This window comes from Marmota monax, unplaced genomic scaffold, assembly GCF_021218885.2.
Source record: "Marmota monax isolate L192 unplaced genomic scaffold, Marmota_monax_Labrador192_F-V1.1 WCK01_AAM20220418_F8-fsc00122, whole genome shotgun sequence".
NCBI lineage: Eukaryota > Metazoa > Chordata > Mammalia > Rodentia > Sciuridae > Marmota > Marmota monax.
In genome coordinates this window covers 2,409,425-2,426,284 of record NW_026695223.1, presented here as the reverse complement: position 1 = coordinate 2,426,284, position 16,860 = coordinate 2,409,425, and the positions used below count along the sequence as shown (strand labels likewise).

The 16,860-nt window shown below is 39.1% G+C and overlaps 1 protein-coding gene across 1 annotated transcript in view; it reads right to left on the bottom strand.

Annotated features, from left to right (window-relative positions):
* The window catches only part of Akr1d1 (aldo-keto reductase family 1 member D1), a 73,193-nt gene that overhangs the window by 15,803 nt on the left and 40,530 nt on the right, over positions 1-16,860 (bottom strand). Inside the window, exon 4 of the mRNA XM_046434206.2 lies at positions 15,409-15,525. Coding sequence (XP_046290162.1) covers positions 15,409-15,525 — 117 coding nt within the window. The remainder of the gene's footprint in view (positions 1-15,408; positions 15,526-16,860) is intronic.

The window sequence follows — 16,860 nt, the reverse complement described above, 5'->3', positions numbered from 1 at the left end:
TTAAATGTAAATTTAAAATTAAAAATTTTTTTTCTGCGTATTTCCCTAGGGATTGAGCCCAAGGGTGCTTATCTATGGAGCCACATCCCCAGTCCTTTTTCATATTTTATCTAGAGATGGGATCTCACTGAGTTTCTTAGAGCCTTGCTAAATTGCTGAGGCTGGCTTTGAACTGGAAATATTCCCGCCTCAGCCTCTGGAGCTGCTGGGATTACAAGCATGTGCCAGGGTGCCTGACCCTATTGTTATTTTTATTGCCACTGCTGTTTTGGTGTTTTATTTTTAAATATTTATTTGTTTATTGTGCACACTTTGGGTTCTGCCACGGAGCTACCCTCCGGCCCAGGGGAGAGTAATTGTGCCTAGCTCTAGTATTGACCTAGCCCCAGTTGAACCTTGGGAGATAACTTCAATTTAAGAACAGGGAGGACAAAATGCCCAGACAAAGACCATCCCCAAGTGGGCACAGCTATGGGGCTCTGGACAGTCACCCCCACAGTAACAGGAGAGAGAAATAAGACCACTGTTGTGGACATGGTACCTATGAGGGCCCTCAGCATTTGTTACCAGCACACCCTCTCAGATTGCATAAGACTAGATGTGAGTGCCACAGAGGGGAGCTGGGATCCTGGTCCCTGGCTCTCCACAGGAAACACACCAGGAGCTGTGTCAGGGTGTAAACAGAGGGTAAAATTCCAGGCCCTTCACCATGATTGCACAGTCAGTATCAGACTCTCTTCCAAGTAACCGCCAGTGTCATCAGTGTCTGTGGAAATCCCCCTCCCTGACAGGGGCTTCTGCTCCGACTGTAGGAATAATCCCAGAGGGTCACCTCTACACCACATCTGCCTGAATTACCAGAGGGACCCCAGTCTCATAAGACCTACAGAGCAAGTGGGCTGCTCAGGCCCTGATCCAATGTGTATTCTGTCAAAATCCACTCATCTCAGCCCAAAAGACAGAGGGAGACTACACTACAAAGTCCAATTGGACTTAAACCCAACACTGCAGAATAAACCACTACCCTAAGATATCACCAGGAGAAGGCCACCTACTAAGGAGGCCCTCAAATAAAAGTGGAGGAGCTATTCATTCCAACAGATGCCAACATGGAAACACAAGAAATGTGAAAAAACAGGCAATATGACACCTCATAAATCTCATAATTTTGTAGATATATCAAAGTGGGTGAAATGATGGATAAAGAATTCAAAAAAGTAATTTCTAAAAAGCTCAATGATTTTCAAGAGACTACAGGTAAACAATTGAAGAGAATGCAGAATGTGAATGAGAAATTCAGTAAAGAAAGATTTTTGAGAAAGAACTAAACAGAAATCTTATAAATGCAAAACCTGGTAAGTCAGATAAAACTTTGTTGAAAGCCTCAGCAACATGCTAGATCAAGTGGAAGAAAGAGTATCATAACTCAAAGACAGATCTGGTGAAGTATTGCATTCAAACAGAAATAAAGAATGTACAGAACCTACAAGATCTTTGGAACATCATTCACAGATCAGATATCTGCATCATCATCATCATGCCTGAGGGGAAGAAGCTATAGGCTGAAGGCAAAAACCAAGCAGAACAAAACCCTGCTCAGTGAAATAATAGAAAATTTCCCCGATCTTGGGACAGGCACAGACATCCAGGCATAGAAGGCATTTAGAACCCCAAACAGACGCGATCACCAAAAAACCTCTCCATAACCTATTATGGTTAAATTGCCAAAGTACAGGACAAAGAAAGAATGTTAACATCATCAAAAGAGGAGCACCAACCAACATTTTTTTCAAATTATTTTAGTATTTTACCCAAGAGTACATTTCACGGCATCAAGAAAATGCCATCCTGATCACATATACTCACCACACATTATCCATGAAGGGAAAAATGGTGATGATAACATAAATTGCTGAATCACCCATATAACTTCCTGAACTCAACATTTATCACAAACTAGCTCTCTTTTCATTCCATTATAGTTCTTTTTTTTACTGGAATTTCCCTTAATTCTTTTATTTTAATTTGTTCTAATTAGTTATACATGACAATAGAATGCATTTTGAAATATCATACAGAAATGAAATATAACGTCTCCTTCTTCTGGTTGTACATGATATAGGATTACACAAGTCATGTAGTCATATGTGCGCATAAGGTCATAATTTCCCAATTCATACTATTGTCCTTCCTACTCCTGTACCCCCTTTCTTCCCTTCACTCCCTCTGTCTAATCCAAATTACCTCTATTCTTTCCTAGCCCCTGGCCCTGCCATCATTATTGTGAATTAGCATCTGCATGTCAGAGAAAACATTCAACCTTGGGTTCTTTGGGATTGGCTTATTTCACTTAGCATGATAGGCTCCACATCTATCCATTTAATAGCAAAAGCCATAATTTCTTTCTTCTTTAAGGCTGAGTAATATTCCATTGTGTGTATATATGTCACATTTTCTTTATCCCATCTTGTTGAGGGGCACCTAGGTTGGTTCAATAGTTTAGCTATTGTGAATTGAGCTGCTATAATCATTGATGTGACTGTGTCACTGTAGTATGCTGATTTTTTAAGTCCTTTGGGCATAAACCTAGGAGTGGGATAACTGGGTCAAATGGTGGTTCAACAAGTTTTGTGAGGAATGTCCACACTGCTTTCCATAATGGTTGTACCAATTTATAGTCCCACAGCAATGTATGAGTGTACCTCCCCCCCCACATCCTTGCCAATATTTATTATTGTTTGTATTCTTGATAATTGCCATTCTGACTAGAGTGAGATGAATTCTTAAGAGTAGTTTTGATTTGCATTTCCCTAATTGCTAGTGATGTTGAACATTTTTTCATATTTGTTGATTGATTCTATTTCTTCTGTGAAGTGTCTGTTCAGTTCTTTAGCCCATTTATTGACTAGGTTATTTGTCCAAATCACATTTAGAGACAAACCTATTAAAATATCAGAAGATTTCTCAGAAGAAATTTTCAAGGCCAGGAGGGGATGGAATGATGCATTTCAAGTCCTGTAAGAAAATAACTGCTGACCAAGAGTGCTGTATCCAACAAGATTATCTTTCAGCACTAAAGGTTAATTAAGGACCTTCCAAGGTAACCATAATCTAAGATAATTCGTGATCACTAGATTGGCATTACAAAGAAACTTAAGGAAATCCTATATCCAGAAGAAGAAGAAAAATAGACACAATCATGAAAGCACACAAAAGAAGAAATCTCACTAGAAGACACACAAATGAAAAATAGGAAAGAGTCAAACATAATCAATGCAGTAAACCATCACACTTCTAAGATAATAAGGAAGAAGTAAACAAAGATTATTCAAAACAACCAGATGAAAAACAACAGAAAGACAGAAGGTACACACCTTTTAATAACCCAGAATGTAAAGGGTCTTAATTCTCCAACTGAAAGGCACAGACTGGCTGAATGGATTAAAATACAATACCTACAACTAAGTTACCTGACCTACAACTAAGTTACCTGTAAGAAAATCACCTCATCTGCACATGCTTATGCAAATGAAAGTGAAAGGACAGGAAAAGGTAAGATCCAATGGAATCCAAAATGAAGCAGGAATGGCTCTACTTACATGTGACAAAATAGACGTTAAAAAAAATCAGAAGAGGCAAAGAAAGTCACTATATTGTTGGATCAGACAATTCATCAAGAAGATGTAACAAACCATTTGACCCAGCTATCCCACTCCTTAAAATCAGCATTCTACAGTGACGCAGCCACATCAATGTTTATAGCAGCTCAATTCACAACAGCTAGACTATGGAACCAATCTAGGTGTCCCTCAATAGATGAATTGTGGGGAGCTGCCCTGGATGAACATGTCTTTAAGTCCTGATTCCCCGGGGCACTGAACAATTATTGCCTTCCGTCTGGCAGGGCAGTGCCAGGTGCAGTAACTTGGGTGTTACCCCAGGCGTGGCTCCAGGAGGAGGCGTCACCAGCTGAGGTTGAGTTACACTCACCTATTCCTTTGTAATCCTACCCCTGTGCCCTTTTGGGGGATAGAATATTCCATGGAACAGCCTCCCCCAATAAAACCTGGTGCGAGGCATGTTCTCTCTCTCTTTCTTGCCTGCCTCGCCTCCTTTGTGGGAACGGGGTCAGAGGACACATCACAGAGCCCAAAGGAAAAAGTTGTTTCTCTGTCTCTGTGGGATTTTTTTCATGCCAGTCCAGTTCACCTGGAGTGACCCTGACAGGTTTAGTGTGTGTTGCTACAATGAATGGATAAAGAAAATATGGTACATATATTCAATAGACTATTACTCAGCTTTAAAGAAGAATGAAATTATGGCATTTGCCAGTAAATGGATAGAGTTGGAGAACATCACGCTAAGCGAAATAGGCCAATCCCCCCAAACCAAAGCTGAACGTTTTCTCTAATATGTGGATGCTAACTCACAATAAGGTAGGCGGGGGGCACTAGAGAAGAATAGTGTCGCCTTAGATTAGGTAGAGGGAAGTGAAGGGAGAGGAGGGGAGGGGATGTGGGGATAGGAAGGATAGTAGAATGAACAGACATTATTACTTTATGTATGTAGGTGACTACATGACCAATGTGATTCTACAATATGTACACTCAGAAATGAGAAATTATATCCCGTCTATGTATGATATATCAAATGTATAAATTCATTATACTGTCATGTATAACTAATTAAAACAAATAATTTTTTTAAAAAAATGATAGGAAATGAAAACAAACACCACCCCAACTGTTTATGAGGCTTTAAATAAAAATTATAAGTGGTGTACAAATTTAAAAAAGATACAACAATTATAAATGTATATGCACCAAATATTGGAGCACCTAACTGAATGAAACAAATACTATTGGACATAAAGGGAGAAGTAGGCCTGAGTACAATAATAGTGGATGACTTAAATACCCCACTCTTACCATTAAAACATCCAGACAAAAAACTCAACAAAGAAACATCATAGTTAAATTACACATAGATCAAATGTTCTAAACAGGCATCTGCAGAACATTCCACCCAATAACAGCCCAATATACATGTTTTCATCAGAAGATGTAGTTTTTACCAAAATAGATCCTGTGTTAGACCACAAGGCAAGTCTTAACAAAAATTTTTAAATGGAAATAATTTCTTGCCTTTTATCTGATCACAGTGAAAAGAAACTAGAAATCAATGGCAAGTTAAACCACAGGGATTCTACAAATACATGGAGATTGAAAAATACACTATTGAACAGTGACTCACTTGAGAAATATGAGAAGAAATTAAAAATCAAATGAAAACTGAAACAGAGCATACCAGAATTTATGGAATACAACAAAAGCAACACTCAGAGGGAGGTTTATGGCCATCAGTGCTTACATTATAAAATAAAAGCTCTCAAGTACATAATCTAATGATCCATCTCAAAGTCTTAGAAAAATAAAAACAAACCAAACCCCAAATCAAGTAGAAGAAAAATCAGAGTAGAAATAGGTAAAATATAAAGAACAATACAAAGGACCAATGAAATAGAGTTGGTTCTTTGAAAAGATAAACCAAATTGACAAATTTTTATCTAAAGTAACCAAAAGAAAGAGAAGAACTAAATAAATAAATTAGAGATAAAAAGAAGACATTACAATAGACATCACTGAAATTCCAGAGATCATTAGGGAATATTTTGAACATCTATATGCCAATAAATTGAAAAATTGAGGAGAAATGGATAAATTTCTGGATATCTGACCTAAAATTGAACCAAGAAGATACCAAAAAAAAAAAAACTAAATAGATTTATAATCTCATAGCTTGTTATTAAAGTAATATAAAGCTGGGCATGGTGGCGTATGCCTGTAATCCCAGTGGCTCAGGAGGCTGAGGCAGGAGGATCTCGAGTTCAAAGGCAGCCTCAGCAAAAGTGAGGCACTAGGCAACTCAGTGAAACCCTGTCTCTAAATAAAATACAAAATGGGGCTGGAGATGTGGCTCAGTGGTTGAGCTTCCCTGAGTTCAATTCCCAGTACCAAAAAAAAAAAGTAGTAGTAGTAATAAAAAGACTCTCAACAAAGATAGTCTAGGATTGGGTGACTTCACTGTAAATTTTATCAGACTCTTAAAGAAGAATTAAAGTAGAGTCAAGGATAAAAATCACGTGATCATCTTGATAGATGTAGAAAAGTCTTTGATAAAGTTCAACATCCCTTTATGATAAAAGGGATGTTGAATAAATTAGTATTTGAGCTTTGTATTCCAACATAATAAAAACTATAATGACAAACTTATAGCCAACATCATACTGAATGGAGAAAAACTGAAAACGTTTCCTCTAAGATGAGCAAGAATGTCCACTCTCACCGTCCTCGTTCAATTTAACACCATGTTTTAGCTAGAGCAATGAGACGAGAGAAAGAAACAAAAGGTATAGAATAGAAAAGGACAAAGTCAAGTCATTCCAGTTTGCTGACAATATAATTCTATACATACAAAATCCTAAAGACTCCACCAAAAGACTTTTAGTGGATTGATAAACAGATTCAGTAAAGTAGCAGGACACAAAATCAGCATACACCAATCAATCGCTTTTCCATAAGCCAATAATGAGCTTTCTGAGAAATCAGTAGTTAACTCCATTTACAATCAACAAAATAAAATAGAATAAAAACCTAGGAATAAACCTAAGGATGTAGGAATAGCTTTACAATGAAAACTGTAAAACACAGAAGAAATTGAAGAACCAACTAGAAGGGGGAAAGACTTCCCATATTCATGGATCAGGAGAATTAATATTGTAAAATGTCCATACTACTCAAAACAATCTATAAATTCAATGAAATCTCCATCACAAGACCAACTATATTCTTCACAGAACTATAAAAAACTATCCTACAATTCATACGAAAGCACAAAAGACCCCAGATAGCCAAAACAATTCTGAATAAAAAGAGCAATACTAGAGGCATCAAAATACTAGATCTCAAAACACACTGCAGAGATATGGTAACAAAAACAGCATGATATTGCCAAGAAAAGAAAAAAAAAACTAGACATGTAAACCAATGGCATAGACTAGAGAACTCAGAAAGAAATTCAGGTATCTTCAGTCAACTGATTCTTGATAAATGTCCAAAAACATACATTAGAAAAAGGACAAACTCTTTTAACAAATGCTGTCTGGTAAACCAGATATCCACCTGTAGAAGTCAGAAGCTTGATCCTTGTCTCTTATCCTGAACAAAAGTCAACTCAAAGTGGATCAAAGAGGGCTGGGGATATAGCTCAGGTGGCAGAGTGCTTGACTTGCATGCACAAGGCCCTGGGTTCAATCCCCAACACCAACACAAAAAAAAAAAAAAAAAAAAAAAGGATCAAAGACCTAATATAAGACCCAAGACTGCAGTTACTAGAAGACAACAGAGGAGGAATACTTCAAGATATTGGCACAGTGCTTGATTTCCTGAATAGGACTCAAATAGCTCAAGAAACAAAAGCAAGAATTGGCAAACGGGATTATATCAAATTAAAAACTTCTGTACAGTAAAGGAAACAATTAACAGAAAGAAGAGAGAGCCTACTGAGTGGGAGAAAAACCTTTATAGGCTATTCATCTAACAGGATCATTATCCAGAACATGTTTTTAAAAAAAAAAAACTGCAAAAACTTAACTACAAAACAAGTCAAGCCACAACAAAGGACAAATGACCTGAATAGGCACTTCTCAAGGACAAAGTATAAATGGCCAATAATTATATGGAAAATGCTTGATACCTTCCGCTCTCTTTGCATTTAGGGAAATGCAAATCAAAACTCCATTGAGAATCCAGCGATTCCATCTCACCTCATAAAAAGACAGAAAAAAATATATACAACAAATGCTGATGAGGATGTGGAGAAAAAGGAACCTTTATACACATTTAGTGGAGATGTGCATTAATAAGTCACTTTGGAAAACAGTATTGAAGTTCCTCAAAAAAATAAAAATAAAAGTACTCTATGATCCAGCTATCACAGTCCTGGGTATACATCTGAAGGAACTGAAGTCAGCCTACAAAAGAAACCGCTGCATGCCCGTGTTTATTGTGGCAGCATATATAATAACAAAATATGGGAACAGCCTATGTGCCTGTCAGTAATTGAAAGAATAAAGAAAATATGGTAGACATACACAATGGAGATTTTCTTCAGCCATAAAGAATAATAAAATCCTGTCATTTGTTGGAATGGATGAAGCTGGAGGACATGTGAAGTAAAATAATCCAGACCCAGAAAGAAAAATATGTCGTGTTTTTTTTTAATATGTGGAAACTAAAAACAAAATGAAATGAAAAGATGATCTGAAAGTAGAAGGGGGACTGTTAGGGACTAGAAAGGGGATCCGTGTTGTTGGGAAAAGGTATAATGGCAGCCACACCCCAAAAAAACCAACATGGCGCCTGATGTGCTTCTCTTCCTCTCTGTCTCCCGCCAGCGCCAAAAACTCTCAACGGCGGGAAACCTTAGCCCCAAAAAGAACTGATTTCGTGGGAATTGATTTCATGGGCTCCGGAACTGACATCTGGAAGAACTTGCCAATAAACGGGGGTGACCTGTCATTTACCTAAGCCCTGCCACCTATCCTTAGATCTATATAAGCCCAGAGCCTTTTGTAATAAAGTGGAACTTCTCAGGTGATTTGTCTCGCCTTGCATCTTCTTTCAAGTGTAAGCAGGGAGAGAGGACCTCATGGAGGACAGACATGATCAATCTGTGTGCATGAATGGGAATGTCTAAGTGTAACCCTGTCATGTGCAGAATTAATGTATTAATTTGAAATATATATGAATCACACTATATTATACATACTATATTTTACCTTTTGTGGCACTGCCCAAGAATTCTTTCATAGTCTCATAATCTCACCTGGCATTCATTTTAAATTGAATTATTATTTTTTCTTTATTTAATGATAAGTTATCATTCTTAAGCCATGGAATTCTCTCTTAGAGAGAAAATTACTTTTATTTAAAAAAAAAAAAGTGGTGGCTGAGTGAGGGTTAGGACTATTTGTGGTTTGGCAGTCTATCCTTATTAAGGTTCAAGGCAGCAAATTTCCTACTGTCTTAAGAAACCAAAGATCATCACTGAGAGTGAGAAGAAATTCTTCAGGTAAGAAAAGTGCAACTAATGGCTGAAGGTTCCCTGAGTGTCAGAAAACGGATAGCAGGTGACTGCTTTGTCCTGTGGTGCTTTCCTTTCTCTCTTTGGGCCCACCAAGAGTTTAGTGTCTTCTTTTCTACCCTGTGTATGATCTGAAGGTCAAACTCCTTCTCTGGTTTTTAGTTGGTCCTCTTCTAACTAAGCCTGACGAAGGAACACAGTCCTTCAGATTTCTTCTTTTGTGAACCCAAATCTTTGAAAGGGGATTCATGACTATTTAATAAGGAGGACCATGATATTTCCAACTAACATGACTTACAAGGTGGTGTTGAAAATTTCCAGATATTTAACAAAACAATCCCAAACTCACTTCCTAGATGGACACAAAAATCTAAGGATAAGACGCCGATTTAAGGAAAGGTCATCCTGGCCTCATGCTCAGGCCTTTGCTTTTTGGAAGAGCCACCTCACTCTGGTGACACTGATTAGATTTCACCTTTACTGTGACTACAGTCCAGTACTGGTGAAGCTCATCATTTTATACTACCACTTTCTGTTCTATAGATATGTCACACTGATACAGTACCAGATCCAATATTACCCTTGTAATATTGAAGTTAATGAGATCTCCTTTTCTTCCCCATCAGCAAATTTCTTTTCTGGTCAGTAACATAAGCCTTCATACTTCCCCTGGACTGCATGTTTCATCACCATTATTTTTATATTCTATCCCCTGATATCCCTCTTCCTATAGAGCTATCCTCTTCCAATCCCTCACCTATTGAGCTCAGTCCCACAGCTCCCTATTGAGCATGTTCTAGGATCTGGGGATATCATGGTTGAGAAGACGACCAAGTTCCAAGTCTAATGGGAATTATATTCTAGTATAGATAGAATAACAAACAAGATGAGCAAGAAAATAAGATTTAGGTACCGATAAATGCTAAAAAGGCTACCTGCATGATAGAAAATAACTTGAACAGGATGAGTTTTGATAGAATTTTTAGGGAAGGCCTCCTTAGTCAGATGACAATGAATGTTTATAAGCCTCCTAAATTCACATGTTGAAACCTGATCACCATTAGGAGATGGAGCCTTTGAAAAGGGATAAGGTCAGGACGACTCTGACCTTGTGAATGGGCCTGATAGATACCCTTATAAAGGAGGCTTCAGACAGCTGCCCTGACCCTTCCACCCTGTGAGGACAGGTAGGCAGTGCTGTCCATGAGGAATGGGCCTTCACCAGACACTGAATCTTCCGGCACCTTGATCTTGGACTTCCTAGGTTCCAGAACTATGAGCAATAAGTTTCTCTTGTTCGTAAATTCTTCAGTCGAATGGATTTTGTGGTAGCAGCCCACATGGACTAAGATGGTACCCCTCAGATGCCTTTACCATTTTTGCATATGCTCTGCTTTCACTACCCACAGCCAGCACCTGCTTGAATCTGTCTGTTAGAAGACAGACCTCAGACCGATAGAACCTGTTTTTGCTTCCTCACATGGGGTGTGCCCAGGAATTGATACCCACCGGGGGCAGCTCTTGACCTAGAGCTGCAGAGGTAAAAGTATTGCTGTTCCTCAATCAAGAGATTCTGAGATGTGACTAACTCTGGCTAGAGGTTCCCAGGACCTTGAGTCAAAGTTGCTTTCTGGAGGACTTTTTCTGTCACACCTCTGCTTGACTCCTTTTACCCCAGTCACATTTCCTCACTTCCCTATGGGTGTTCCCCAGTTGCAGATCATAATAACTCACTCTCATGTACCTCCTCATTTCAGGGTCTGACTCTGGACTGGAGCCAGAGCAGTAGAGATGAAAATAAGAGAAGAGATTAACATATGAACTAGGAGTGGGGCCAATACCTTTAATGTTGGCTTGGAAATGAGATGAAGTGGTGGCAGTAAGGGACAGAAAGAAAACAAGGATAATTCCTAAGCTGCTTAGCTGAATGGTAGTAATCATTTCCTGAGGTTGGGGCCAAGATTCAAGAGTGTTCTTTTTTTTCTCCAATACTGGGGATTGAACCCAGGGATGATCTAGCACCAAGCTCCTCAACTACACCCCCAGCCCTTTTTTAATTTTTTGAAACAGGATCTCATTAAGTTGCTTAGAGCCTTGCTAGGTTGCCCAGGATGGTCTCAAACTTACAATCTTCCTGCCTCAGCCTCCTGAGTTGCTGGGATTACAGGCATGAACTACCACACCCAGAAATATTTTGGATGTTTTGACCAATCTGTTTATTCTTTTCCTGTAGCACTGTGGATTGAATTTAGGGATGCCTGCTAGGCAAAAGCTCTACCACTGAATTACACCCTTAGTCTCTGTTTGACATTCAAGGGGGTATTTGGAAAGACAGTTGAACAGAGAAGCCTAGGGTTCAGAAAGAGATCATGGTTACAGATTAAATTTGGGATTCATCAGCCTGTAAAATGGTCTTAAGGCTGTGTGAGTGGGTGGAATCAATTTACAAAGATAGTAGGCTTAGGTCCTATCCATTTCTACCCTGAGCATATAGAACCTCATCTAACCTTGGAAGCTAAACACTGTTGGTCCTGGGAAGAGAGTGAGGCCAGTAAGACAAGACTATGGCAGAAAGAGCAGTGGGCATAACAACATTTGAAGGTTGGCAGAGGGTAGCTGTCAAAGAATCATGAGAATGTATTATCATACAAGCTGAAAGAGGAAAATATTTAAAGAGGGAGATGAACACACAACTGTGTTGAAAGAGATCAACACAGTTGATCAACGAGGACAAAGTGTCTGTTGGGTTTGGCAGGATAGACACCTTTGCTGACTTTGATAGAAATATCTTGTAGGGAGCTGTTACCATTTGAATATGTCTACCAGAATTTATGTGTTGAAAGCTTAATACCCATTGCAACAGTGCTGGGAGATGGGGACCAATGACAAGTGGTTAGGAGTATAGCCAGGTGCCATTATAAAAAGGACGTATAAGAGTGAGTTTGTTCTCTTGCAGTCTTTCCTCTTCCACCTCTGCCATGCATTGACAGCAAGAAAGCTCTTTTCAGATGCCTTGATAATAGATCTCCCAGCTTCCAGAACTAGGAGACAGTAAATATCTGTTCTCTATAAATGATGCAGTGTTGAGTGTTCTGTTAGCACAAAACAGACTGAGAAGGGAATGCAGTAATTGGACAATACCCATTTTATTCTTAAATATTTTTCTCATTTTTTCCTCTATCATCTTACTTTCACAAAACTCAACTTTCCCTTAATAATAACTTTCCACATTGTTCTCTTAGCAAAGAGAATTTCTCCTGTTTCTTCCTGTCTCATTGAAAGGAAGAACAAGTCTCCTTTCTCCTTTCTCTCTTATTAATGTGAATAATTATTCACATTAATTATTTTTCATCTCTGATTTCTAAGCTCTCAGATTTTCTCAACATCTATGACCCAAATTTCTACTCCACTCTTCCTCCATATTTTTTGCCTTTTGCATTTTATCATTTTACTCATCTTCTGAAATGACCTTATTCCTCCTTCACAAGTTCTGTTACATGATTTTTTTTCTTCCCCAGATGCTACTATCAAGCCACCCTAACCCACGTTAGGTATTTCCACGTGTCCCCTTGAACTTCCACCATGTCTGCTTTATCCTGAGAAGTTGGTTTTTCTCTTTCCTACACTGTCAGGCAGTATTGGAAGATTAATTCAGCCCTCCAAAAATCCATGCTACTTACTCTTATTTCTGTTCATTCATCTTTTAAAAATGTCTTCTAATTTTTTTTCTATTTTGTTGCTCTGAAATCATGTCTGCTTATCAACTTGTCACTTTCAAAAAACACTGAGATTTTTGACAAAAAAGATTTTTTTCACTTAAAAAATTATGAGATTAAAAAGCTTATGATGTTTTAGCTTTAAATATTCATTTCCCAATTATAGGCCCAGTTGGGAGGTATCATTATATTGTGTCAATTCTTACTGTTAGTTTGATCTCGCTGAGCTTTGATCCTTTCAAGAGTACAAATAGAAGTTTTCTATTTGCTTTCTCCAAAAAAGACTTAAAAAAGTTATTTCGTCCATAGACAGGTAAACTTTTTTTTTGGGGGGGGGGTACCACAGGTTGAACCCAAGGACATTCAACCACTGAGCCACATTCCCAGCCCTTTTTATTTATTTTTTATTTTTTTTTGACAGGTTTCCCTAAGTTGCTTGCGGCCTTGCTGAGTTGCCAAGGCTGGCTTTGAACTCTCTGGCCTCCTGACTCAGCATCCTGGATGACTGGGATTACAGATAAGTGCCACTGCACCCAGCTAAACTTCATCTTATCACTTTTAAATACAGGTTCTCCCCCAAATTTTAAGACTCAGATTTAGAAAAAAATCTACCATTTGAACAAGAGTCAACAATAACTGAGTGAGATGAGAGTTGAGATCATGATACCAAGAAACCACTGCTGTCCTTGGGTGTTAGGCTCAAGAGGAGAAGTCAGAAGGGACAGTGGAGTGTAAAGATGAGCATGGCATTGACCACACGTCATGTGACCCAGGGTCTGACCCCTAAATCTGATGAACTTGGAACATGAGTAACTGACTTCAAGATTTTGAGGCTCAGCTTTCTCTTTTTTGAAATGAGATTATTAATATGTATAATTGCTAAGCATCCTTTCCACCCAAATATTTCATAATAGCATCTTTTATTTTATTATCTCTTCAATGCCAGGCATTGTGTCAGTACCTCCGAACTTGGCCTTTTAGTGACTCCCCGAAGTAGACACAAATTAGCTATTATTGTTTTCACGCAATTGACAATGGAATTGAAGTTCAGAAAGAGTGACTCTTCTAGGGAGTAATAAAGTCAAAAGTCAAGAGTGACAATTGACAATAGAATTGAAGTTCAGAAAGTTAAGAGTGATTCTTCTAGGGAGTAATAAAGCCAAAAAGTTTGGGTGACTCCAAAGCCCATATTCTTTCCACTACACCATATTTAGGTGATGTGGGAAGGAGATTAGGTATGACTCAACCAAGCCATCTGGCTCCTATGGGACTGAGACGGATTCAGAAGAGGCAGCCTGGCTCTGGAGCCCATGATCCTTATCATTTGTCACAAATGACCTCTAATTAATGAGTACAGTAGACATCTGTGACCTTTGTGTTCTACCATCCCTATTCCCTCCCCTCTCATTCTATGGTTTTTGGCTCAACTTCCTCATTTAAAATGGTGACTTTATGATGTTTTACAAAAGTGGGTTCTTCTTGCTTCTGGATGCAGCCCAAGATGGCAAAGGGTGGTATCTGAGTCTCACAGAGTTAGGGAAGTCAGTGTCAGCCAAGGCAGTCAGAAAGGAAATTGAGTGGGAAATAAAATTGGTGCAAGAATGGTCACTGGACGACCTTGGCTGACACCCCCCCACACCCCCCACACCCCCCACACACCCCCCCACACCCCCACCCCCCGGCTTTTTTGCTTGTAGTTCTCTAGAATAGCTGTTGGATGGACTGGGAATGCAGTATCCTGAGAAAAAGAGGAACTGTCCAGAAGAGCCTGGTCCCTATTCCTCTCCCTCATAGAACAGGGTTTCCTGCAGTGCTCTTGCCCAGCAGGCATGTTCCCCTGGGCTATAAAACCCACCTTTTGGAATCTCTCAGCTGTGGAGTTACAGGCATTTGTAAATGAGTCTCCATCTGCTCTGGGCAGCTTTCCTTAGCCTTGGGGAACCAGCTTGTCATGAATTCCAGGCTTCTGTTGTCCCTTGATGCTTATCTGTGACTAATAAAGCTGCTTCACTTGTGTGAATGTTCTGTCTCTCCAGACTTGTGCAGGTGATGAGATCAGCCCAAGATGCAGTGGGCTGGTGTTAGGGTAACTGGTATATGGTAAACTGGCTTTCAGTAGGGCCTTGGGAGAAGAATAGTTCTCAAGGTCTCTCTGAAAGCAAGACCTTAGGCCACAGCTGTCCTGTCAAACAGACATGCACCATCTAATGAGATGCAAATTGAATGCAAAAAAAAACAAAAACATATTATCTGTGCTTTCCTCTTCTGTATTGTTTTGAGCCAGAGACCAATATGGAAAGAATTTATTGTTGTAAAAACATGGTATAATAGAAACCACATTGAGTTAAGAATCAATAAACTTGGGGTTCAGACCCAAGTCTGTGAAATTAACCTTTCTGGGCATTTGACAGGGAAGGTTAGTACTCTGATCTATGGAAACAAAACATCGTAACATTCTGTGGTGCTAGATAATGAACAAGGCCCATGCACACAGCTGTGGGCTCATGGTCACTGAGTGCAGGCCTAACCTTTAGGCATCTGAACTCACCTTAAAGGCCATGGGTACTTCAATGATGTAAAGATCCACATAATCCAGTTTCAGGGACTTGAGTGTCCTCTCCAGGGCTGGGCGGACCATCTCTGGGACATGATTTGTAGCCCACAGCTGAAAGAATCAAGGGGAGAGAATTAATGTCCATGCTGTTTCCACATTAATGCAACTTTCTATTTTTTTTGCAAAGCATTCATGCACATTCCATTCACTCATTTCACAAAAATAGGGCTATGCAATGTTAACTGAGTGTCGGATGAGCGGGAAACACTCTTTTGACACCAGAGCATCACTCTATCTGAACATGGTATACGACACTTAAAGACATACCTGGCTGCAAAGAACCCAATTATATGACAAAGCCTTTTGGTCACCCTGTGCTAATTTCCTAACTGATCCATGTTGCTTTCACTCTTCTTCACTGTGTAACCAGAGAACATGTATCTAGCTAGATGTTGTGAATTAGGCTGGCACATTTTTTTTAATGCCATTTTGATACAATGTGTCCTTCAAACGAGTAAAGAAAATAATTATGCGCATGGCTTCAGGGGATCCTTTGCTTTGTGATAGGTGGTACAGAAACCTGGCAAAATTTATTGCACGACTTTTGATTCTTCCTTGCTCTTTTGTTCTGCTTTGTTCTTATAGACCCAGGGAATTCTCCCAATTTCTACAAGAATTTACTCCATTTCTAAAACATTACATAATGAAGGTTTGGTTTGTCACAGCATGTATACCCTTAGGTATGTAAATCTGAGTGACAAGGAGTACTCAGACTCACAGGAAAAATAATACATCATCTCACAGCATCAATCTTACGCAAAGATTTTGTTTTTAAGGTAAAAAAGGTTTGACTTTTTGTACTCTTTTGTCACAAGAAGACAAGCAAAATTGGTAAAATCTGAATTTTTGCTGCTGTGTTGGACAATGATTTTTTTTCCTGCCCTAAAACCATAGAGAAGAAAACACGATGCGGAGAGAATAGTGGGAAAAAGTGTTTTAGTTATTATTGTGGGTCCCTTCACTGTTATTGCTGCCAACCTATCCGAGGGAAAAATCCTGTTTTATATTTTAACTTGCTTTTAATCAACACACTTATAGTATTAGATTCATGCCAGATACTGTTTAAGTGCTTTATAAATGTTAAGTCTTAACAACTTTATGAAGTGGCTGACATCATTTTCTCCATTTTACAGAGATGGTAACCAACGCCAAGTAGCTCACAGCTAGCAGGGAATCTGGGGCGAGCAGTTGTATACATTGTTTTGCACTCTGACAGCCAATCTGGCTCCAAGGTCTGTGCACTTAACCATTGTCCCACTGCCTCTCAGGCATGGGTGGAGCCACAGTGAAAGCTGATCCTATGGGGCATAGCCTGTGCTGTGATGTGAACTCAGGTACACACACCCTTTCTGGTTTACTTACGATCATATGTTCTTTTTTTTTTTT